The sequence below is a fragment of the Pogoniulus pusillus genome, chromosome 13, assembly GCF_015220805.1.
Source record: "Pogoniulus pusillus isolate bPogPus1 chromosome 13, bPogPus1.pri, whole genome shotgun sequence".
Classification (NCBI taxonomy): Eukaryota; Metazoa; Chordata; class Aves; order Piciformes; family Lybiidae; genus Pogoniulus; species Pogoniulus pusillus.
The window spans coordinates 23,414,416-23,437,448 of record NC_087276.1 but is presented as its reverse complement, the minus strand read 5'-3'; the positions used below and the strand labels follow the sequence as shown (position 1 = coordinate 23,437,448).

Sequence of the window (23,033 nt, the reverse complement as noted above, 5' to 3'; positions counted from 1 at the left end):
TGGCTGTCTCTCTCCTCTCTTTGGTCTGCAATAAAGCCAACCTTTCTCTACCTGCAGGCAGCATTCAGAGACCATTAGGGACTTATTTGGACAACCAGGACATCCACAATCACATCAGATGGAATTAAGAAAGTGTGAGACACCCTGTCCACAGCCTGTGGGGCAACTGTAAGAGTGAGGAGGAAATACTCTTTAAGGGCAGAACATTACAGAGGTTCCCCCTAGAAGGCTACTTGTACCTCAGAGCCCAGAGAGCTGATCCCCTCTGAGAGCTCTGATCCCAGAAGAGGGACCTGCTTCCTAACACAGTGTGTAAACAGCTTCACAGTGGTAGTTTAGAGTCTCTCTTCTCCTTCTAAAGTTCCACCTGCCCTGATGGCCTTGGCCCCATGACAACTTTTCACACAAAGTCATTTCAATTTGGTTCTTAATTAGTTCCTGAACTGACTTCTTGGCTAACAGGGACTTGTGATCAACAGCTCCACAGCCAAAAGGGCATCCCATTAAAAAGCAGCTTGCTTGCTGGGAGCCTCTGAGAGGCCAGGCATGTGCTGAGCTTTTGGGTCTTGTTTTGGGTGTTTTCTTTTCCTGAAGAACAGCTCTCTCATGGGTGTCTGAAAAGTGTGAAGTACAACTAGCCCAAGCAGGATTTTCTGGGAAGCTTAGTCTTCTGGTTGAATAACATCAAAGCTGGTTTTAGGAGCACAGAGAGGCTAGGAATCCTTGCAGGTAGCTGGAGCCTGCACCACTAATGATGCTTTCACGCTTGCCAAAGGTGGAGGAAAAAGAAGCTGTGTGCTGCAGGGACAAAGCAATAGGGTCTTGTTCAGCAACAAATAATGTGTCAGTCTGAACTCTACCTACAAAGTGTTAGGAAGGGTCCCTGGAGTAGTCCTAGAAGAAACTGTGATAAGCGAAGCTGTCACAAAAGGTGATGAATTCCTCTCTATTAATAGGATCTGGCCCAGTTATTCTCCAAGAACAATTCCCCTTTTTTCCCCTTACGTTTACTTATGAATTGCCTGTGCCCTGGTTTCTGCTGCTAGTTCTGTGTTAGGTGTCCCAAGGTGCTGCCAGGTCAAGGCATGCCCAGGGTGACCCAGAGTGGTTCCTGAGGAGCCAGCACTGCAAGAGGACACTGGTGCCACCAGTTAAAGCGTGGGAGCACTCAGAGAGTTACTTGTCACTAAGGAAGTACAGAGCAGCAGACAAGCAGCTGCTGTTCTTGTTGTCATGGGCCTTCAGATGGCCTTTTCCTATCACACTCATAAGCAAGCAGGTTATAATGAGAAAGCTACAGGTAGGTCTCTGGAGGGATCTTCTTTCCCTTGAAATTTCATTGGAATAGGTTTGTGCTTCTTACCAAGCAGAGTGAAGACAGAACAGGAGCTGTGAGCTGATAAAAATCCCCCAGGCATTAACACTCTTTGTTACTGCACAATTGCAACCAACATGCAAATCCTTTTTCCTTTTCCCAAACACTGTGACTGTCTCCTCATCCTAGCCCAGACCTAAATTGTGTTGTGGTGATGTTAAGATACACAGGCATGGGCAGGCAGGTAGAGATGCTGGAGCTTATCAAATTATTGTCAGCTTCTGCTCAGCTGCAGATTTTCTCTGAGCCAAAGCAACCTCTTTGCTTGGGAACACCTGTGAGGTTGTGCAGCTTAACAGGGAGCCAGGCTGTGTTGTGAACCAGTGATGGAAATGCAGTGTGGAGGAGACATTCCCTGCACTATCTGCCTGAGGGCAGTAACATTTCTGCCTCTGAGCTCCATCCTCTCTTCTCTGTGCTGGCAAAGATGAATTCTAACTAATTTCACTGTTTTCAAACAGCTTCACTAGATAAGAGCTCCCCAAAGATGATTCTACCCATGCTGTGTTCCAGCTTTCTATGTTACTTAGCAAGACCTTGATGGATCAGGAGCAAGTTTTCTAGCCCCTTGATCTATCAACACAAAGCCAACTCAGTCCCCCTGCTGCTGAACGTACCGGAGAGGTCTCAAGGTCCTCAGAAGTCTCAAGACACGAAGGACACCCAGGATCTTAGCTCCTCCTGCTGATGCCATGGAGACAATAATGTCAATGATGGAAACAAAGACCAGGACTCCATCCAAGACATTCCAGCTGCTCTGCAGGTAGGTGTTCTCACCAGAGAAAAAGCCAAGAGCTACTACCTACAGCCAGGAGAAGAAAGGCAAACTAGTATCAGGTGACAGAATGAGAGGAAATAGCCTGAATTTGTGCCAGGGGAGGAGATCAGGAACAATTTCTTTGCTGCAAGAGTGGTCAGGCATTGGACTAGGCTGCCCAGGGAGGTGGTGGAGTCACCAGCCCTGAAGGCGGTCACAAAATGTGTGGACATGGCACTTTGGGACATGCTTTAATGGCCTTGGTGGTGTGAAGTCAATGTCTGGAATCAGTGACCTTAGAAGTTTTCTCCAACAGAAACAATTCTATGATTCTATGATTTAAATCTTCACCCAAACCATAACTGTGTCACATTCTGGCCTTTTCCAGGGCTCACTATGGGCCATGGGATGAAGATGCAATTACCTTAACCATCATTTCAGCCACAAAGATTGCAGTGAAGATGTAATTTGAGACACTTAGGAATATCCTTTCCTGTAAAACACAGAACAACACAGAAGAGGCAAGTTATTAAAGACTGTAGAAACCAAACATCTTTCATCTTGCAGGGTTTTGCCCTGACAAGACTAAGATCTGGGTACTGCAGCAAGGGAGAAAATGAATTGTTTCAAGCATTGAGTGAGCAGGCTTAGACTGGATCTTAAGAAGTTCTTCAGTACAAGGGTGGTGTGACTCTGCAGCAGTTTGCCCAGGGATGTTTTGGATGCCACCTTCCTGGGAGTGTTCAGGGCCAGGTTGGATGAGGCCTTGAGCAGATGAGCCCATGGCAGGGAGGTTGGAGTAGATGATCTCTAAGGTCCTGTGCTAGTTTGAGCCTAGCTGAGACGTTTTTGGTGAGAAGAATTAGGTAATAGGCTGTGAAAAGGAAACAATGGTGATGTCTACTTCACTCATAGGCTTGCTGAAATGTATAAGAACAAGAACACAAACACAGATAAGGGAGTTGCTCTCTGGGCTTTTTGGGCTGCACTTCTCTCTCTAACCTAACTTGCTGCCTGACTAATCCTTCTGCTTCTAACCCCCCTGGCCGACCCTCCAAACTCACCTTGAGTGTAAGGCAAAGTTTGGGGTAAGGTAGAGGGGTGGGAGGAAGGTGGAAGGGTGGTTGGGAGCCCCTCCTGGGGACTCTGGTTTCTGGGAGGGCTGTTGTGTTTCTGTATTACTTTTGAACTTGTCTATTTATGTTTCTAGCTGTATAGATTGTAAATACCTGCTTGTGTATTGTGCTAAGCTGTAAAGATAAAGCTTCATTCTAAATCTTCAGCTTGGCTGAGTCTGGTCTGGGTGATTTCATAAGGGGAGGGCGGGGGGTGGTAAGGAACACCCAAATCATCACATCTCCCTTCCAACCTAGGCCAGTCTATGATTTGATGACTCAGGTACTCACTGTGCTGTGTGGGTCTATGTCTGGTCGCTCCAGTGCTATGGTGATGCAGTTGAGAAATATGAAGACCAGCACCACATGGTCAAACATTTTGTGGGCAATGACCTTCTGGCACATCACTCGGAACCTGAAGGAAACATGGGGAGAAAAATACCCTTCAGATGTTTGGGTCAGCAAGAGAGTCCCACCTGAACGACAGGCTCTCAAAAGCCTTCAGCAGCTGCGCCCCCAGCATCAGCCCAGGTGGTGAGCTAACTTCTCCATGAGCTTCAGCCACTATTAGTGGGATAAAGGAGATGTGAGAACAGCTATCATTGCTACTTAAAGCACTCTTCTTCCTAGACAGGCATGGAGTGAGCCACGCAACAACACTGCCCATGTGTAGCAGAAAAAATTGCCTAAAAAGTCAGGAATTGGATGTCTAAAGCTCTCAGTGCATCTGCATCAGAAGGATTTAGGGACCTTGACAGGCTGGAGAGGTGGGCCCAAACCAACCTCATGAAGTTCAACAAGACCAAGTGCAAAGTACTGCATCTGGGTAAAAACAATCCCAAGCACCGATATAGGCTGGGTAGTGACTGGCTCGAGAGTGGCCCTGAGGAGAGGGACTTGGGAGATGCTGGTGGATGAGAAGCTCAATGTGAGCTGTCAGTGTGCTCTTGCAGCCCAGAGAGCCAACCAGAGCCTGGGCTGCAGCAAGAGAAATGTGGGCAGCAGGTCAAGGGTAGTGATCCTTCCTCTCTACTCTGCACTGGTGAGACCCCATGTGGAATGCTGCATTCATTTCTGGAGCCCCTATTACAAGAGGGATAGGGATGTGCTGGAGGGTGTCCAGAGAAGGGCCACAAGGGTGATCAGAGGGATAGAGCACCTCTCCAATGAGAAGAGACTGAGGGAGTCGGGGTTGTTCAGTCTGGGGTCTCAGCCTGGAGAGGAGAAGGCTCTGAGGTGACCTTATTGTGGCCTACAAGAAAGCTGGGGGAGGACTTTTTAGGATGCAGTGACAGAACTGGAGAGAATGGAACAAAGCCAGAAATGCATAGATTCCAACTGGACGTTAGGAAGAAGTTCTTCAGCATGAGGGTGGTAAGACCCTGGAAGGGGTTGCTCAGGGAGGTGGTGGAGGCCCCATTCCTGCAAGTGTTTAAAGCCAGGCTGGATGAGGCTCTAGACAGCCTAATTTAGTATGAGGTGTCCCTGCCCATGGCAGGGGGGTTGGAACTAGATGATCCTCGTGGTCCCTTCCAACCCTGATTGATTCTATGATCCTATGATTTTTCTCAAGGCAAGGCTGGCTAGCAGTGTACCAGTCCATCACCTCAAAACCCTGCTGGGCTAGCATTTGACTGGCATTTCTTACCGATTCTGGGGGGAAAACAAGTAGAGAGACCAGTCCTCGTGAGTCTTGCACCACTGTGGTTTGTAGGGCTCCAGGACTTTACGAATCCGGTAGCAGTAACTCTGCAGGGAAAAGAAGGGACACCTTTGCTTCCTCTTTTACTTCCCTGCCTCTTCAACTTCCACAGTCCTGTTGTTAAAGGGGCAGAATGTGGGATTTCAGAGTGCCTGTAGGGAGTCGTGGCCTTTGGGACAGAGCTGTGCCTGGCATTGTCACGTTTGGCCAGCAAAACAGGGAGGAAAGTGGAGGAAGAAAAGGGCTGCTGTTCACTGAGAGAAGGACATAAAGCAGCAGGCATACTAAGCAGGTGTAATTTTGAGATCCAAAGTTGTGTCAAAACCAAAAAGGCCTCAAAACCCTAAAAAGCTAAGTTGAAAACATTCTCTCTAGGCTTTCATGCCCTAGAGATGCACAACAGCTCTTGTGAGCAAAGACATTAGCTGGGTGCTGTGCCTACAGCTCATTTTTGAAGGCATCCTGGGCCAGGAGGACAACATCAGTCAGTCCAAAATCCAGGCAAATGCCTGCACAGCCCCTTACAGCTTTCCCTTGTTAGAAATCCCTGCCAGCTCAACCCAGTAATAAGAAGAACCCTTTTGGGAAGTGAAGCCACACCCTTCAGATCTGGATTCATTTTGTCTACACCAGCCATTTCAAAGCCTGAGTTTTAATCTGCCTTCCTGGAGCGGCACTTCCACTTCCCCGCTGAGTTCCCACTCAACTCACATCCTCTGCGTCATCCTCGTAGTCCGCAGCATCCTCCTTGTGGCCATCGACGTGGAGGAAGAACTCGCTGGGGACGTGAACCATCTTGCCATTGCAGTCCTGGTACTCGGCAGGCAGGATGGCCACGGGGCTGACGCTGAGCGAGTGGCGCACGGCAGGCAGCTGGAGAAGCTCAGGCAGGTCCAGGGAGCTGCGGTAGTCCAGGGACTCCGCCCGGCGGTGCGAAGAGTGTCTGCTGACCGTGCTGGACTTGGCGTCGTCGGAGTCATCGTCTGTGCTGCCTTTTCCCTCCCCAGAGAGCAAAGACTCCCTTTCTCCTGACTGGTTCTTCTTCTTGAGGCTCGGGGCTCGGCCCAGGCTATTCCAGCTCGAGCGTCGGCTTCCCCAGTTGCTGTTGGTGCCCCAGTTGGCACAAGGGGAACTGCGGAGGCTGGACTGAGAGAGGAGAAAGACATTTGAGGCTTGGTTTGCAAGAGAAAGCCAAAAGAGATGGCGTTTTGCCCAGATTGGAAGACTCTCCTTGTGCAAGTCATGCCTTTCCCCCTCCAGCTTTCCTCACTGCTCGTCATGCCAATGCCTTGAGATGGGAGCCAAGCACCCAGCTAAGCCCACACCGAAGGTACTCTCTTTGAACTACACCTGCAGCACAGCTGCCAGTCCTGTGAGGGACAACATCATCCTGCTGCCCTGGCAACTGAAAGCTGAACCCAAAGACACTACTGTTGAAGTGGTGTTTTGTTTCCCCATTTTCAAGTGGTTTCAACCCACCACTTCCCTGGCTTCCAAAGGGGAGCTGGCACCTGAGTCACCCAAGTGTCTGTAGGAAATTAGGCTCCCATTTCCATTATGTTTCCTTCAATTTGCTGCATAAGGACACAGAATGAATCTTTCTCTTCCATCGAATTCCTGGCGCTGACTGTTGTGTCAGTGCACTTTGACTGGCAGGTAGTTGCCAGAAGGAGAGCACTTAAGGCCAGAGCAAAAAAGCTAGAAGGGAAACTCCATGGCTTCCTCCCAGCAGAAAACAAGGCAAACTGCCTTTCTCCTGCCTCTCAGTGCTGGCCAGCTCGCCTCAGACTGTTTCGCCTACTTTTGGCTGGTGGCACTGATGTGCTCTCTGAGAAGGGATTCAAACCATGAACAACCCTCTCCAGCAGCTCACAAGCCCATGAAACCCCAAGGCAAACAACACTCATCTCTATTTTCTTTTCAAAAGCATTACCTTGACTAAGCAGCTTACCGAAGGGGATAGTGGCTCTGCCTCTGTGTGAAGTGCCTTCACGGTCTGCTGCCTTGATTTGAACATGATATTGCAGTTACAGAGCAGAGGAATGGGATGGAGCAGCAGCAGCAGCAGCAATCCACTATGGCTATTAACTCTGCTCCGTCTGTTTTCACCCTCCCTTTTGCAGGCAAAATGCCTGCCAGTTGCCAAAGCTCCAGCCAGATCTCTGTTTCACGAGCTGGGTCTCATGGCAATCTGTCACCTCATGCCTTTTATCCTCTCTTTGCCCTCTAAAGGGGCTGCCTGAGCTCAGCTGCTGTGCTGGTAAGGACAAATGCTTCATTTCCCTTGACACAAGGTGGATTCAGGATGTGACCATAGAACGCTGTTGTGGGGAAACAGGCTTCATCCTCTCAGGGATCCTAGACAGCTTCTCCAAGACACCACGAAATGGCCAGTGTGTCAGAGGTGTCTGCTCCACCTCAGAGGGTTTGCTGGAATAACTACATGAACTTATGATGTGTCTTGGGCTGCAGCTCTGCAGTGAGGTGGCTTGGGATGAGTGTCCCACCAGGTAGAACCTTTGCAACCCAAACCATTCTATGATTGTGTGGTAGCAGGCAGGAAAACACTGAATCCCAGTGCATCCCTGTCTCTTATTGCAAGACAGATACTGAGGTGCCGGAGTGGGTCCAGAGAATGGTAGTGAAGCTGATGAGGGGTCTAGAGCACCATTCTTGAGAGCAGCAGCTGAAGGATCTGGGGTTGCTCAGCCTGGAGAAGAGGAGGCTGAGAGAAGCTCTTGATCTCTACAAATCCTTGAAAGGAGGTTGGGGTTGGCTTCTTCTAACTAGCATCAAGTGATAGAATGAGATGAAATGACCTCAGGTTGCACCAAAGGAGGTTTAGGTTGGATATTAGGAAATATTTCTTTACTGGAAGAGTGCCCAGGCATCAGAACAGGCTGCCCAGGGAGGTGGTGGGGTCATTGTCTCTGAAGCTGTTGAAGAACCGTGTGGACATGGCAGTTTGGGACATGGTTTAGTGGCCATGGTGGCATTAGGTCAGTGGTTTGACTTGATGATCTTAGAGGTGTTTTCCAACCCAAACCATTCTATATACTTGACTGTTGTCACTGTCCCACCCCAGCAGAGCATACTTATTCATTTCTCCCTAGGGATTCTATTCTCCTCCTGCCTTTCCACATCCTTCTCACCTCTATCACCCTCCTTTTTGCCTTTCAGCATCCCCTGTGCTCACAGGCCCATGAGCACACACGCACGTATTGCCTGTGCACCTTGTAGGCAGTTGAGGACAAGCTGGTAGCAAGAGGAACATACCAAGGACTTCTGATCGTAGCTCACGGGGTCCAGTGATGCGTTACTCCCTCTCCTTGAGTCCACAAAGGTGTGCACTGAATCCATGTGTGGGGAACACTTTGGTGTGGGCATTGGCGTGGCAGCAGTGCGCATGATTATGGGGGGTGGCATGCTTCCCCTGCCCTCCAGGTGGCCGTTTGGGGTGACAGCAAGCGAGTACATCTTCATCTCTGGAGAGAAGGGGAGAGAGACAATGTGAGGGGAATGCTCAGCCACTCTCTGAAATGACCATGGTTCCCTGGGGCTTCTAGGAACTCTACCAAATGGAGAAGTGGTGATGTGGGCAATAAGATCATCCCCACCGTGTTGAAAAGGATAAGGGAAATGTCACAGATGGCCTCTTAAGAAGTTTTCAGACCTTCCTGGACTTGAGCCTCACTGCCCTCCATAGGAAGCTTCTTTTGTTCGCTGTTTCTGGGAATTTAGGGTGAGGCTACAGTTCTGGGGGGACTGGGAGAGAGTTTCCAGGGAAAGGACACTGAGGACTGGCTAAATCCACCCTAGGAAGTTAATCCCCTTGTACAGTTCTGCTCAGAGATTTGTATGCTGTTCTGATGTGCTCTATGTTCCTTCATGGGGAAGGCAGTAAGCAAATATTAATCATTGCCTTTACTCATCAGTTCAGGAGATAGGAAATGGAAGTTGCTTTTGCACATCCACCCATCTAGAAGAGTAAACCTCCTGTAACAGAGAAATCTCACAGCACATCTCTGTGGTAATTCCAGAAGAACAGCTATTTCAGCTGCATGGAAAGGACAGGCTGCAAAAGCCTTCCTCACACTGAAGATAAACCAGACATAAGAGCTATGGTCTGCACCCTATGGAGTGCAGCAATCCTCTGAAGCTGAACTAGCTCCTGCTTTCCTGGGCTTAGTGAGTTCTGGCTGCATAACTGCAGAATCAGTCTGCAGAAGAGGGGAGGACAGAAGTGCAATTTCTCTTGCAGGGAGATATCCAAGCAAGTGCATTTGCCCTGTTTTCAGTGCACTGGCTACTCCTGTGCTGCAGCTGCCTAGTTGCTGGCTTCTGCACAAATACCTGACTTGCACTGCAGAAGGCCATAGGAACACTGCCATTTGCTTTGAGAGGTGAAAGATCCAGCCCAAAACTTGCTAATCTGCAACACATCTTCCCCTTGCCAGTCTGTTTCCAGACCAGCAGCACTGTAATAGAATTGTTGATGTCCTTATGAGATTTAATCACTGGCTGGCAGATGTGAGCCTTATGGAGACACACAATTTCTCATGGACTTTGACTGGCAAGTCCAGCCCTGATTTCAATTTCCCCTCAAATTTCACGTTATTTGAAGCTGCTCAACAAATAGTTGGTGTGAAGCTGGTGCATAGTTGGTGCTGTGAGGTCCCTGCCCACTATTTGCAATGGGACATTTGATTCATCACTAGGTGTTTGGCATTTGTTGCTTCACCTGCAGCCTGTGCAGCAGATCAGCTTGCTATGATCCAACTCTGTCTTGGCTTCCCCAGCAGATGACTTCTGCCCCTTCTTCAGCTGAATTCCATCTGCTCACCACAATCAATACCATTCCCTTAGCTGAAATGAATCCTGCTTTAGGTCCTAGCAAGAGCCTGAGGCAAGAATCCAAGTACAGAGGAATTAGTCTGGCTCCAGCTTACCACCAGGCTATTCACTCTCTTACAATATCTGATCCTTTCCTCTCTCCTGCCTGGTTGCAACCTACAGAGTGAAGGCTGTCACCTACTATTCCTTGTTTATATTATGCTGGTACAACGTGGCCTGACCTCAAATCAATTGCCAGCCCCTCCTGCAGCACAAATGCACAGCAACACTTCCATCAATCAAAGCTCACCTAAATGCCTTTTGTGTGAGCAACCGAAAAAGAACAGGCAAGAACATGATTGATTTGAAAAGCTGCTGAGAGGTAGTGTGAGAATATTGCTGTCAGCAAACCATTCTGTGGTAATGATACAGAAGAAATGATGAGATGCAGCTAAATGTTCAAGTGTAGTTTAAATTAGAAAAACATCTGTTTAAAGGGAATATCAACGCTTGGTTTGCTTTCCTAATGCCTTTCTTCCTCCCCCCCCCCCCTTTTTTTTTTGCATAGCTGCTCTGCTAATGTAGCTGTCAGGTTAACTGCCAAATAAAATGGATTTTTCACTTTCCTCTCTAAGTTCCTGTGACAAGATGACTATGGAAGCAGAGTTGTAGCTCTCATATTCCCAGGGAAACGCAGAGGCAAAACCCTACCTGTTGCTCGGAGGTCTTTCAGCTTCTCAAAGTCATCATCGAAGTTGGCAGATGTCTTGTCCTCGTCTGTGTCTGACCTATTGGCATCGCCCTGCAGAGAGGAGAAGGATGAGGAACACACTCAATTCATTCAGACTTCAGCACAAAGACCATTTGGGTTGTTTAGCAGTTGGAAGCAGCTCCCCATGGTTAAATTGTGGCCCCAAGAACAAGGAGGGCAGAATGCCCAAAACACTCTGATATTGTCCTGAAGAATCAACTTGGGAAAGTCCTTCCTCCTTGTCTGGCTTCCTTTTCATACTTAGAATCTTTGAATCAACCAGGTTGGAAGAGACCTCCAAGATCATCCAGCCAAGTCTATCACCCAGTCCTACCCAATCAGCAACACCATAGCCCATACTGAAACGTGTCCAGAGAAGGGCAACAAAGCTGGTGAGAGGCCTGGAACACAAACCCTATGGGGAGAGGCTGAGGGAGCTGGGGGTGTGCAGCCTGCAGAAGAGGAGGCTCAGGGCAGAGCTCATTGCTGTCTACAACTACCTGAAAGGAGGTTGTAGCCAGGTGGGGTTGGTCTCTTCTCCCAGGCAACCAGCAACAGAACAAGGGGACACAGTCTCAAGTTGTGCCAAGGGAGGTCTAGGCTGGATGTCAGGAGGAAGTTGTTGTCAGAGAGAGTGATTGGCATTGGAATGGGCTGCCCAGGGAGGTGGTGGAGTTGCCATCCCTGAAGGTGTTCAAAAGGAGCCTGGATGAGGCATTTAGTGCCATGGTCTAGTTGACTGGGCAAGGCTGGGTGCTAGGTTGGACTGGATGAGCTTGGAGGTCTCTTTCAACCTGGTTGATTCTATGATTCTATGTACAATCAAGTGCCTCATCCAGTCTTTTCTTGAACACCTGCAGGGATGGTGACTCCACCACCTCCCTGGGCAGCCCATTCCAATGCCAATCACTCTCCCAGGAAAGAACTTCCTCCTACCATCCATCCTAGACCTCCCATAGTGATGTGACCTGACTACAGTTCCAGCAGTGTGGTTGTGTTTCCTACACTGAATGGTGTGTCCCAGGAGAGAACACCAAAGTGCAGCTGTAATCAGAGGAGTGACTAAGAAAATCTGGCACTGTCAGGTTCCAGATTTGTGCTCTCTATGATCCCAGCTGAAAACACTTGGGTTTTTAGCATCCAAAGATGCTGAGGGTTTTTCTTCTTCTTCATTTGACAGCACTGTAAACTTGACTTAGATCTGGAAACCCAGCCCTGATCTGCTTGCTTCATGCTGGCTGCTAATCGAGATTGTATTGGAAAATCTCTTGGCAACACTGAAGCTGAAGCAGAAGGGAACAAGGCCAGCTTGCCTGGCAGCATAACATCACCTCAGGACAGAGAACAGCCATCAGACAACCACCCTCAGACTGTCTTTCCTCCTGGAAACCCAGTTATTTTCCCCTTTCATACCTATCTGCCTCTGCTACCATAAATGATCAGCCTAAATAACATACAAGCCTGGGACAGGAGAACTATTGTCAGGTCCTCCTCTGCAGAGAGATTCCAGCAGGCTGCTGGCATGACTCTGGCTGGATCCATCAAGACTGCAGGAAAAGCTGTGCAAATTGGTAGCAAATGGTTGGATTAAAGCAGCTGATCCTCGAAAAAGCAGCCCAGTTCCTTAGCTGATGGCTGAGCAAATCACCATGGTTTCTAGAGACACGGTGCTGAAGTGGCAGGGAACTTCATTTCAGCAGTGATGTGTTGCTAACTGGTGCAGCCACACAAAATGACTGAAGGGCTTAGGCTCCCTTATTCATCTTCTCTCTTTTGGAGCAGAAGCACTAGCACAGAACAGATGAAATATCTGCCTAATTTGGGAAGGTTTTTCTGCTCTTCCACAGTAGCTCTGAGGTAGATTTCAAAATGACATGGGAACAATAAGCACAAATATGCTCTTACACTCCTGTTTGAAACCTGGCTGCTTGTTGTCCTGAACACAGATGTGCTAAAAATGGGTTTGTGGCCATTTAAACCTGTTCCCTTCCAGGGAAGCTCCTGCTGAACTTGCTCCAGAGGCAGATGAGGACCTGAGATCACACTGTGACTGTGTACTGCAATGCACAGTACAACTTTTAATGTCTTTGCTGAAATGCTGCTGATGCCTCAGAGCTCTGAGCAGCTCCAGTGTGCACCCTTTTAGCTGCACAAGGCTCCTAGGAGTCACTCTCTGCCTAGGTGAAACGAACACCTGATACAAAGGGAGCAGAAGTGCACCTCAGTGTCTGCTGTGACTGCCCAGAGTATCACCATGTAAAAGGGCATAGTCAAAGAGATCAAACCTGGAATTTCTGTCCTATTTCCAACATACAAACAGAACCAGGGATGACAAGGAAAAAAAAACCATCTCCACTGATAGCTCTCCAAAACTGTGAACAATTTTGGTTTACAACCAGAGCTAAGTCATGCATTTGTAAGTGTAAGACTGGAATTGAACCCTGGTAGCTGAAACGCAGCCCTGAGAAGGGCTTTTTGTGCCACAGCTAATGGCTCACCATGAGACAACTGACAAGCCCATAGGCTTAATGTCAGGATTTAGAATAAATGGAAGTGGAGAGCAAAATGTGCCCTGCAAATGCCATGCCTGTGGTTGCTGGCCTTTTCTGAGGCAGCACTCAGTGAATAATACAGGCTTTGCAAACGACTTCCTTACACGCATTTGAGTCGTGGTCTGTAACAGCTCCAACAGGAGCTATCAAGCCTGAGCAAGGAAACAGCCATTTGGCTGGAATTACAGAATTGTTTCAGTTGGAAATGACCTCTAGGATCATTGAGTCCAATCTCCAACCCAACACCGCCATAGCCATTAAACCATGGCCAGAAATGAATCGTGGATTCAGAGAGCACTGCATGAGGCTGCACACTTCTGCCAGCACCTTAGTAGGTGATTTGACCTCCAAGAGGACACAGGTAAGGAATGAGATCTGAATTATAGAATCACAGGATCACAGAATGTCAGGAGCTGGAAAGGACCTCCAAAGCTCACCCAGTCCAACTCCTCTGCCAGAGCAGGATCACCTGTACCAGATCACACAGGAATGTGTCCAGGTGGGGTTTGAATATCTCCAGAGAGGGAGACTCCACAGCTCCCCTGGGCAGCCTGTTCCAGGGTTCTGTCACCCTCACTGTGAAAAAAACCCTCCTCATGTTTAAATGAAACTTCCTATGCCTCAGTTTCCACCCATTGCCCCTTGTCATTGGGCATCAAACTACACAAAGGTATCTGGGCATCACCAGGCTGCTGAGTGGAGAAACCTTTCTTCTGCTCCAAAGTGATCAGAAGCACCAAGGATGCAAAGTGCTGCAGAAAGGCTCTCTGTGCCTCAGTGCAAGATTCCTTCAGCAGGAGCTTGTGTCACACACCTTGGTTATCATCCACAAAAGTGTGGCCAGCAGGTTGAAAGAGGTTCTCTGCCCCCTCTACTCTGCCCTGTTGAGGCCTCGTCTGCAGTACTGTGTCTAGCTCAAGGACAGGGAACTGCTTGAGAGGATGCAGCAAAGATGATTAGGGAACTAGAACATTTGTCTGATGAAGAAAGGCTGAGTGACTTGGGGCTTTTTAGCCTGGAGAAATGCAGATTGAGGGGAATTGTGTCAATGCTGATGAATACTTAAGGGATGGGTATCAGGAGGATAGAGTCAGTCTTTTTTCAGTGTAGCCCAGCTACAGGCACAAACTTGAACATAGGAAGCTCCATCTAAACATGAGGAGGAACTTCTTTATGTTGAGAGTGGTGGAGCACTGGAGCAGGCTGCTCAGAGAGCTGGTGAAGTCTCCATCTCCAGAGTAATTCAAAACCTGTCTGGACATTGTCCTGTGCAGCCTGCATTAGATGAACCTGCTCTGGCAGGGGTTTTGGACTAGGTGGTCTCCAGAGGTCACTTCCAACCCTTACCATTCTGTGATTCTGTGATCTGTTCAGGTTTCCCTGCCATGTTCTTTCTTTCCACACAGAAGTGATTAGTAGAATCTGTCGATATCTGGCACATCTGGCTGCTGAATTCTCTGAGCTGCCACATGGCCAGACCTGCTGGTTGCTTCTGCATTCAGCTCAGGACAATCTGTTACTTCAGCACAGATCTTAGTCTGCTATGGCTCAGGTCATTCCCTAGCAGAGCTGAGGTCCAGAACAACCACTCTGCAGACAGCTACAGCTCTCCTAAAGGAAAATCTCTCCTGGGTGGGAAGACAGCAGCTGCTGCAGAGCCTGTAGAAATGCTGGCACATCCTTTGCTTTGGTTTTAGGAGGTTAAGGGACTAAAATGTCCAACTCCACCTACAATAGGCTGCACTAGAACTGGTGTTAAGGAGTATCCAGAGCAAAAGCAGGAGATGCTGAGAGTGGTGACACTGAGAAAACGACAGGAATTGGGAAATAAACAATGTCAGCATGAGCTCAGTCACTGACACGTGGAGTACAGGCTTGTTCTTGGAAAAAGACATTCTTGCTCTTCGTGATTTCCTGTGCTGGACCTTCAGAGCATGGAGCACGTTGTACATGACATTAAAATGCTCACAAATGCAGTGCAGAGGTGTTCATTTTGGAGGTGATGAGCTGGGCCACTCGTGTCTCCTCTGTGTGTGCAGGTGGCACTCGTCACTCTCAGCATCCATGAAACAGCTTGAAGCAACACAGAGCAGGGTTGTTTCTTCCTAAAGTGGGGCTTGGCTCCTGTTGTTTCAGTTAATTTGCCTCTGCTAGTGCTGTGAGGAAGCTAGGAGGGATGTTTTAATAATGAATCTATGCAGACATAGTTGCAAGACATAAATGTGTCAGAAAGGGATTTTTGCTCCATAAATATTTCAGTTATATTCCATGGCCAGTGAAGGTTTGTCTAAGTGTGATCTTAACACAGCAAACTAGAGCACAATGCCATTTGTGGGGGGGAAAATGAACATGAAAAAGAAATCCTATCAAAATAAGTTCTTTCTCCTCTTTCCTTTGGGAGCTAAGGTGGTGAAAACTGAGTCTTTGGGTCTCTGAAGCCAATCCAGCACTAAGAAACCTTTCCCTTCTTGGTGGTTGTAGAAATAAAAAAGGCAATAATTAAAATACCCCAAAGGGTGACATAAGCCTTTCCAACTGCCACTCTTCTTGGCTTTAACTGGGGCTGGATGATTTTTGGCAAGTCTGAAACCCATTTGCATTAGGAATCTGTAAAAAGTAATTTTTCTCCCCTGGATAATATATGTGTGCACACACATCATTATATTTACCACTTAGACAAGCTACCCACACTTCAGATCTCCCCCACATGGGCTCACTGGGATCTGAAAGGAAGATGGAGAAGAGCAGGATAGGGCAGAGGGCTGGTTTCACTCTTTCAGGATACCCAAAGCAGATCTGGAGTGGACTTGCTGCAAGGGCCCCTGCCTCACACCAGTAGTATACCACTTAGACCAGTGTGGCAATGGTGTAAGTGGCACAGGATTGCCTGCAGGGCTGCTAAGGTTCCTGCCTAGTTCAGCTTAGGACAAGGCACAGCACTTTAGACTGAGAAATAAAATCATTTCTCTAATCCCTTCCGTGTGAGAGGAGATGCTTGCCATGTACCATAAGTTCCCTGCTCGCTGACCTGATAAAGACATTGCCTTCAGGTGTGGGTAAAGACCCCCTCAGCACTTGTATGCCCTGCCTCATCCTAAGCATCTCAAAATGTGATGTCTGTAACCTGCAACACAGCTTTTGAACAGCTCTGCTACTAGCCTCAAATAAGACAGAAGGGACAGAGTCACAAGGAAAGATCATAGAAACAGCCAAGCTGGAAGATACCTCCAAGCTCATCCAGTCCAACCTAGCACCCAGCCCTGTCCAATCAACTAGACCATGGCACTAAGTGCCTCATCCAGGCTTTGCTTCAACACCTCCAGGGATGGCAACTCCACCACCTCCCTGGGCAGCCCATTCCAATGCCAATCACTCTCTCTGACAACAACTTCCTCCTGACATCCAGCCTAGACCTCCCCTGGCACAACTTGAGACTGTGTCCCCTTGTTCTGTTGCTGGTTGCCTGGCAGAAGAGACCAACCCCACCTGGCTACAGCCTCCTTTCAGGTAGTTGTAGACAGCAATGAGCTCTGCCCTGAGCCTCCTCTTCTGCAGGCTGCACACCCCCAGCTCCCTCAGCCTCTCCTCACAGGGCTGTGCTCCAGGCCCCTCACCAGCTTCATCACCCTTCTCTGGACATGTTCCAGTACCTCAACATCTCTCTTGAATTGAGGAGCCCAGAACTGGACACAGGGCTCAAGGTGTGGCCTGAGCAGTGCTGAGTACAGGGGCAGAATAACCTCCCTTGTCCTGCTGGCCACACTGTTCCTGATCCAGGCCAGGATGCCATTGGCTCTTCCGGCCACCTGGGCACACTGCTGGCTCATGTTCAGCTACTATCTACCAGCCCCCCCCAGGTCCCTTTCTTTCTGTCTGCTCTCCAGTTCATGTCCCACCTGATCCTCATTGAAGATCTGAGGCCCACCATAAAGAAACAGGACATACACATGGAAGATCTGTTGAGTGAAGTTCATTCCAAATTATTTCCCACACCTCACACACAACAGACTCTATAGGTCAGCAACAAAAACATTGGACTCTCAAGTCCCTCTCCAAGTCCAGTGATCCATATCTGCCTATATTCACAAGAGCTTCACGTGGCCAAAGCAGTTAAAATTCAGGGCTGCTTCAATATTGAGGTGTTTGCACTGACATGGAGTCATCCCTGCACTCTTGCCTAGGAGTGCTTCTCCATTTTCTCCCTCCCTCTGCTCAGTTCCCTTACCTCTGCCTGGAAGCCTTCTACCAGAATGGCAACAAGAAGGTTGAAGAGCACATAATTGCCAAAGGTCATCAGGGCCACAAAGTAGAGCGCTGCCCACGAGGATGTAGATGCCATCCCGTTGTACAGGACCACGTTCCAGTCCTCCTGAGTCAGGATCTGCAGGGAGGTGAAGGGGAAGACTCTAATTACTTTTCTCAGGCAGAGCAGCTGCATTCAAATGCTGACTCATCCATTTCTTCCTCTCCTTTTGACCTTTGCTGAGCACAATCATTAGAAGGTCTCGTGAGCTGAGACAGCAAAGCCTTCCTTTATTTAGATCTTTGCATGTGAGAGCTCTTTCCTGGCCAAACCTTCCCTCTCTGCAGGAAGATCTAGCACACTGCTGCCCATCAAGATGACTACTTCAGGTCCTAGGTATGGTGTTGGGAAGGATGTGCTGGTACAAGTCCCATTATTTAGTGGTGTGCTGTCTCCTTTGGCAACCACCAGAAGATAACAGATCTGGGATCAGAGCTGCTGTCTCCATTCAGGCTGTGCTTTCTAAGGCATCTGGAGCTGAAGAAAGAGGTGAGGGACAGGACATTTGAGGAGATAAATGACATTGGATGGCTCCAGAAGTTCAGAGAAGCAAAGTGGTTTCCATGGGGAAAAAGCACTGACGAGCTGGGCAAAAAAAAAATGCACCTTCCTCAGGCATTCCCACTCTCCCAGTTTTCCTGGAGCTCAAAAATCCTGGGGGCTAAGAAAAACTAAGGACAAATTCAAGCTCCACATGAATTCAAGCTTACAAGGAAAATGGCCTCTAACTCTCACAAATCCAAGGTGGCTTTGGGGATGGGAATGCAGTCATTGAGCCACACCTCTCACTAACGTTCTTGGGATGCAGGATTGAGTCTTTGCGCTCTGTGCCAACTCTTTATCCCAAGGGACTGTTAGGCTAGAGGCAGAAATGTGCATTTATGTTGGTAAAATTAAAAGTTGAACCTGTGAGACTAATGCTGATCTGTCTTTGCTTCTTTGTAAGAAGTTGTATTCTCACGGCCAAGGCTCTGGACTGGTTTCTACCATGGTGAGCATCTACTCCAGCTTAACATTTTTTACATTGTGCTCCACTTGCTGCTCTAAAAACTGAGAGCTTTTAAACAAAACAGAGTAATCTTTATATTTAGGATGGCCTGGAAATAGCAGCTTACTGCTCCATCGTGGAATACTCCAGGAATTTCAGGCACATCACAGATCTTGCCTGCAGAGGAAGCACAACTCTTATATAAAGACTTTCCCAGCATATAGAGCCAGAACCCTCCAGCTCTGATTTGTGACAGTATTTGTCACTCCCAGTTTAAAGGCAACTGTTTGCAGAGTGGGATTTTGGGGCAGGGGAGGCAAGTAAGGAGAAGAGATCTACAGAACAGGAGTAGACTGTGGGTCTTGATGGACTGTGGGATTTGATGGACTGTGGGTCTTGAAGGGCTGTGGGGTTTAATGGACTGTGGGTTTTGATGGACTATGGATTTTGATGGACTGTGGGTTTTGATGGACTGTGGGTCTTGATCAAAGCAACCATACAAAAGGAAAACAAGGGTGGACTTCCAGGCCTCCTTAGAATGTTCTGAACTACAATAAAAGTGATTTTTGAGTGGATTACTTCTTTGTCAGAGTTTATAGAGAGCAGCTAACTCCATCATGCGCCCTGTAACTCTACTACCCATGGAGTTCTTGCTCTATAGTGGCATTCCAGTCCAAATTTAACACCTAATCATAGAGTAGTTTGGGTTGGAAGGGACCTTAAAGATCACCTAGTTCCAATCCCCCTGCCATGAGCAGAGACAACTTTCACTAGAACAGGTTGCTCAAAGCCTTATCCAACTTCAATACTAGAATAGATTTTGTTGGGTTTTGGTTTTTTCCTAATGTAATAAATTGTCCAGGTGGTCTACACTAAACCCTCCCAAAGGATCCAGAACTTACCTGAAATACTGTCACAATGGCCCAAAGTAAGGAATCAAAATTCTTTCTATCTGGAACTGTGTCTCCTGTATCAGTTTTCAGGCTGAACTTGCATCCAAAAAGATGCATGCCAAGAATGCTGGAGTAGGGAAAGAAATGAGATGGAAAAACCTACATCATTATGTGTAATATGGGTGTAAGGAGGATTGCAGTCATCTTTCAAACACTGTGGCCCCCCTCAGGGTTTTGTGTGCCTGTGGTACCTCCCAGGAAGAAGGGCTCTGGCTCCACCACTGACATTTCCACAGATCAATCCCCACCATTTGGTTCTTCTGTGTCACATTTCATTATGACTGTCTACCCTGGAGTCAAGTCAAAGAGATCCTCTGTCTAGAAAACGACAAACCATATTTCTAGCTCCCAAATCCAACTGGTTTTCAAGAACAGAATCCCGAGGAGCACTGTTGGGTTGAACAGAGCCTGTACAACCTCCATCTCAAATAGAATGTTAGTAGGGCACATTTAACTGAGACACAGCTAAAGGAGCCTCCCAGGAACTCCAGAGCAACTGCTGCCTGTCTGTGCCCATCATTCATCTACAGAACTCCAGTTGTGCACAAACCCCTGAGACTCAGAAGAGATAAACAGTCTGTGGAGTGTCTGCTGCAAGCGCTTCTATGCCGCAGGCAGCCCAGTAAATTCAGGGCATCACCGTTCTAATCTACACATTACTTAAGCATGCCAAGCAGTTAATTAGAGAAGAGCTGCAGCCTCTGGTACCTGAAAATAAAGATGAAGAGCATTAGCAACATGCAGAAGGTGGCTACGTTGTCCATTGTCTTCATCAGGACCACCAGCTGGCGACGGAGGGCGGGCATGAACCGCACCAGCTTCAGCACCCGGAGCAGCCGGAAGGTTCGTAGCACTGAGAGGCCTCCATCTGACTGGCCAATAATCTCCCACACGCTGCAGGAACACCAAGAGGAGGACTATCAACAGCAGTAGTGGGCTGTGGAGGCCCTGAGCGAGCTGCTTTTAGGATATCACACTATTTAAGCCCTTAAGAGGTAACTTATTTGCCTGCTAAGTTCTTGCTTCTGAAAAACACCTTCACTTTCCACCTGTGCAGACACAGGTGCTCATGGACAACTTATGCCCTTCAGAGCTGGTTTCCTGATGCTTTATTCTCTTGCTCTCTGTGGCTTTCCACAGCACAGGCTGTCTCCTGCTAGTCTGCACCACTACAACCAGTCACAGGCTGAGCCACATACTGTGGATCACAACATTGCAGGGGGATTTGTTGGATGGGTTGATTTCATCAGGCCACTGTCCAGCCTTTCTTCTGAGCCTTTGTTTCTCCTCACTTCTTTGAATCAAAGGAGTGGGCCAGCTGAAGTCAAGACTCTGTCTTGGTTTAAACCTTCTGTGTCTTCTCTGCCCCAAATTGCCAACCAAGGCACAAACAGCACAGCCAGAACGAAGCCCAGCACAGAGAGGTGCCGCACAGGCTCCTCATCTGCATGCTGTTAGACTGGGACAGTGCTCCCCTAGGAGAGGACAGCACAACAGTGCCCTCTCCTACCCTCCTTGCTTGCCCTATTCCAGCTGGAGTTCCGTGTTAATTTGGGAGAGGAGGGCACGCTGCTGGGACACAGACGCTCCCAGAACAAGTCCTGGTTTCCCAGGACAAGTCACTCTGCACTGCAGTGGAAAATCGACCCCAGTGCCAGATGCGCGGCGTAAATAGACTTTGTTCTCCATCTGCCAGGTCCATTTACTTTGGACAGCCCTTCTAATGACAGGAATCTAAAAGGCCAGCACAATTATAGCACACCACACCACAGTGAGCCCTGGAATAATGCACGCCACATCATTCCCCTTCCCCATCCCACTCCCCAGCTGGTCTGAGCCCACAGCAGAAAAAAACCCAACGGAGAAAGAACCACCAATGACCTGATGACAACTATGATCCCATCAAAGATGTTGTATGGGTTCTTGATGTAGCCAAAGATGCCAAAGGCAAGGAGTTTCAGGAGCATCTCCAGAGCAAACATGCTTGTGAAGACGATGTTGCTGATCTCCAAGGCGTTGGTCAGCTCATCTGGCTACGAGGCAAAAAAAGAGGCAACGTGGTCAAAACAGATGCACAGAGGAAAGGGTTAAAGGCTGGTACATTTCTCCTGCTTCTGGGATTTGTGCTAGGGATGCACAAATGCTCCATCTTCCCACATTCCTTCCAGAGAGCCATAGAGGCAGAGAAGTGTCTGAGGGAAACAGCAGATAAACCTCACAGATAGTCCCTGTATGTCTTGCTGGAAATCCAGAGTCACAGCCCAATATGCAGTCCCCAAACCCCTAAAGCTATGGAAAGAGAAGACCTGTTTGGTGCTGCAAGCAAGATCCAATCACCAGGTCAGTGGCCACTATGGCTTTTGAGGCTTCTACTTGGACTTGCATTGCTCAGACTGGTTTCATTGCCCTCAAGCCAGCAGATCTTTATGGATGCTGCTGTATGCAAGAGCAGGACTACTGTCAATGCAGCACAGCTCTACCCACACACAAACAAAGCACTTTTCTTGCAGACATCTCTTAAGGGAATCAGCAAAACAAATACCAGTAAAAAAGCAGTAGGACCAGTAGTTTCATTTCCTTTGAGATATTTATCTCCCTTTGGAAACTGTCCTCCCAACCCCCCCAATAAAACACAACCCAAGATGATTTTTCCTACTGAAGTCCTGGCTAGCAATGTCCAGCAGATTTTGTTTGTGGTCCTGAGGGTCAGGATTCCCTCCAAGGTCAGTGTGGGTTTCCCTGAGTGCAAAGGCTGCATGCAGCTTAAGTCCAAGACCTGATTTTCCCATTCCCCCTCCTCTCTCACCAGCACCAAATCACCTTGGGCTACCACCTTGCTTTCTTGACATGACCTTAGATGGTCCTTTCCTGGAAGGCTCAGTGATGCCTGCCCAGCACCCAGGCTCCACACCGTGGCACAGCAAGTCCAGAGGCCGAAGGTGAGATGGGCATCACTGGCTGACTGAAGCTGCTCTCTCCGAGGGCACCTGGCTCTGCAGTGCACATTTCTAAGGCTCGAGGCCCTTTGCAAAAGCAAATGAGTCTTTTTCATTTCCTCAGTACAATAATATTGTCTAGAAGAAGGTGTTATTTTCATATCTGACTCATCTCCTGACGGATAATAGCTTCCTTTATTCTCCATCCGTCATCAGATGCCGCGTTAGGAGTTGGCAGGTTCTTGGGAACGTTGTTGCACTGTTTGAGGCTGCAAAGGGAGAAGATCACTGTGGGGCACATTCAACTCCAGAGTCTGCAAACTCAATCCTTGGCAATTGAAGGAGAGGGTGAAAGAGTTAACTGGAAGGCAGGAAGAGCCCACACAACCTGCACTAGAGGCGAGACAGTCTGTGGGCTGCTAATGAGCCATCATTCATAGGTGAAATGACTTCATGCAAGAGACTGCCTTTTGCTCAACCATTTCTGCCAGAGAAAAAGCACTAAGAGCCTCAGTCCTCAGGATTATGATCCACATACACTAATTACTAAGAGACACAAGGGGAAGGACTGGGCAATTTTCAGTTCTTTAGTCCCCAGCAAGGGTGGCCCAGATGACTGCTCAGTGCCTCTGAACAGTGTGATCACCATGCTGCCATCCTCATGCCTTCCTTGAAGCAGCAATGGCAACTGCCCTCTTAACATCAATCAGCACTCACCAGTGACATTCCCCACACTGATGATGCCAAAACAACCTGAGTAGAGAATCA

The 23,033-nt window shown here is 48.3% G+C and overlaps 1 protein-coding gene across 2 annotated transcripts in view; it reads right to left on the bottom strand.

Moving 5' to 3' along the window:
- Positions 1-23,033, bottom strand: part of LOC135180782 (voltage-dependent T-type calcium channel subunit alpha-1H-like) — a 171,001-nt gene that overhangs the window by 48,405 nt on the left and 99,563 nt on the right. For both annotated transcript variants that reach the window (XM_064153524.1, XM_064153525.1), the window contains 11 exons: positions 21,211-21,362; positions 20,038-20,223; positions 19,279-19,396; positions 17,311-17,466; positions 10,494-10,584; positions 8,226-8,434; positions 5,661-6,095; positions 4,896-4,996; positions 3,539-3,662; positions 2,557-2,625; positions 1,993-2,177 (listed from right to left, as the gene is read on the bottom strand). In XM_064153524.1, the coding sequence (XP_064009594.1) occupies positions 1,993-2,177; positions 2,557-2,625; positions 3,539-3,662; positions 4,896-4,996; positions 5,661-6,095; positions 8,226-8,434; positions 10,494-10,584; positions 17,311-17,466; positions 19,279-19,396; positions 20,038-20,223; positions 21,211-21,362 (1,826 nt within the window). The remainder of the gene's footprint in view (positions 1-1,992; positions 2,178-2,556; positions 2,626-3,538; positions 3,663-4,895; positions 4,997-5,660; positions 6,096-8,225; positions 8,435-10,493; positions 10,585-17,310; positions 17,467-19,278; positions 19,397-20,037; positions 20,224-21,210; positions 21,363-23,033) is intronic.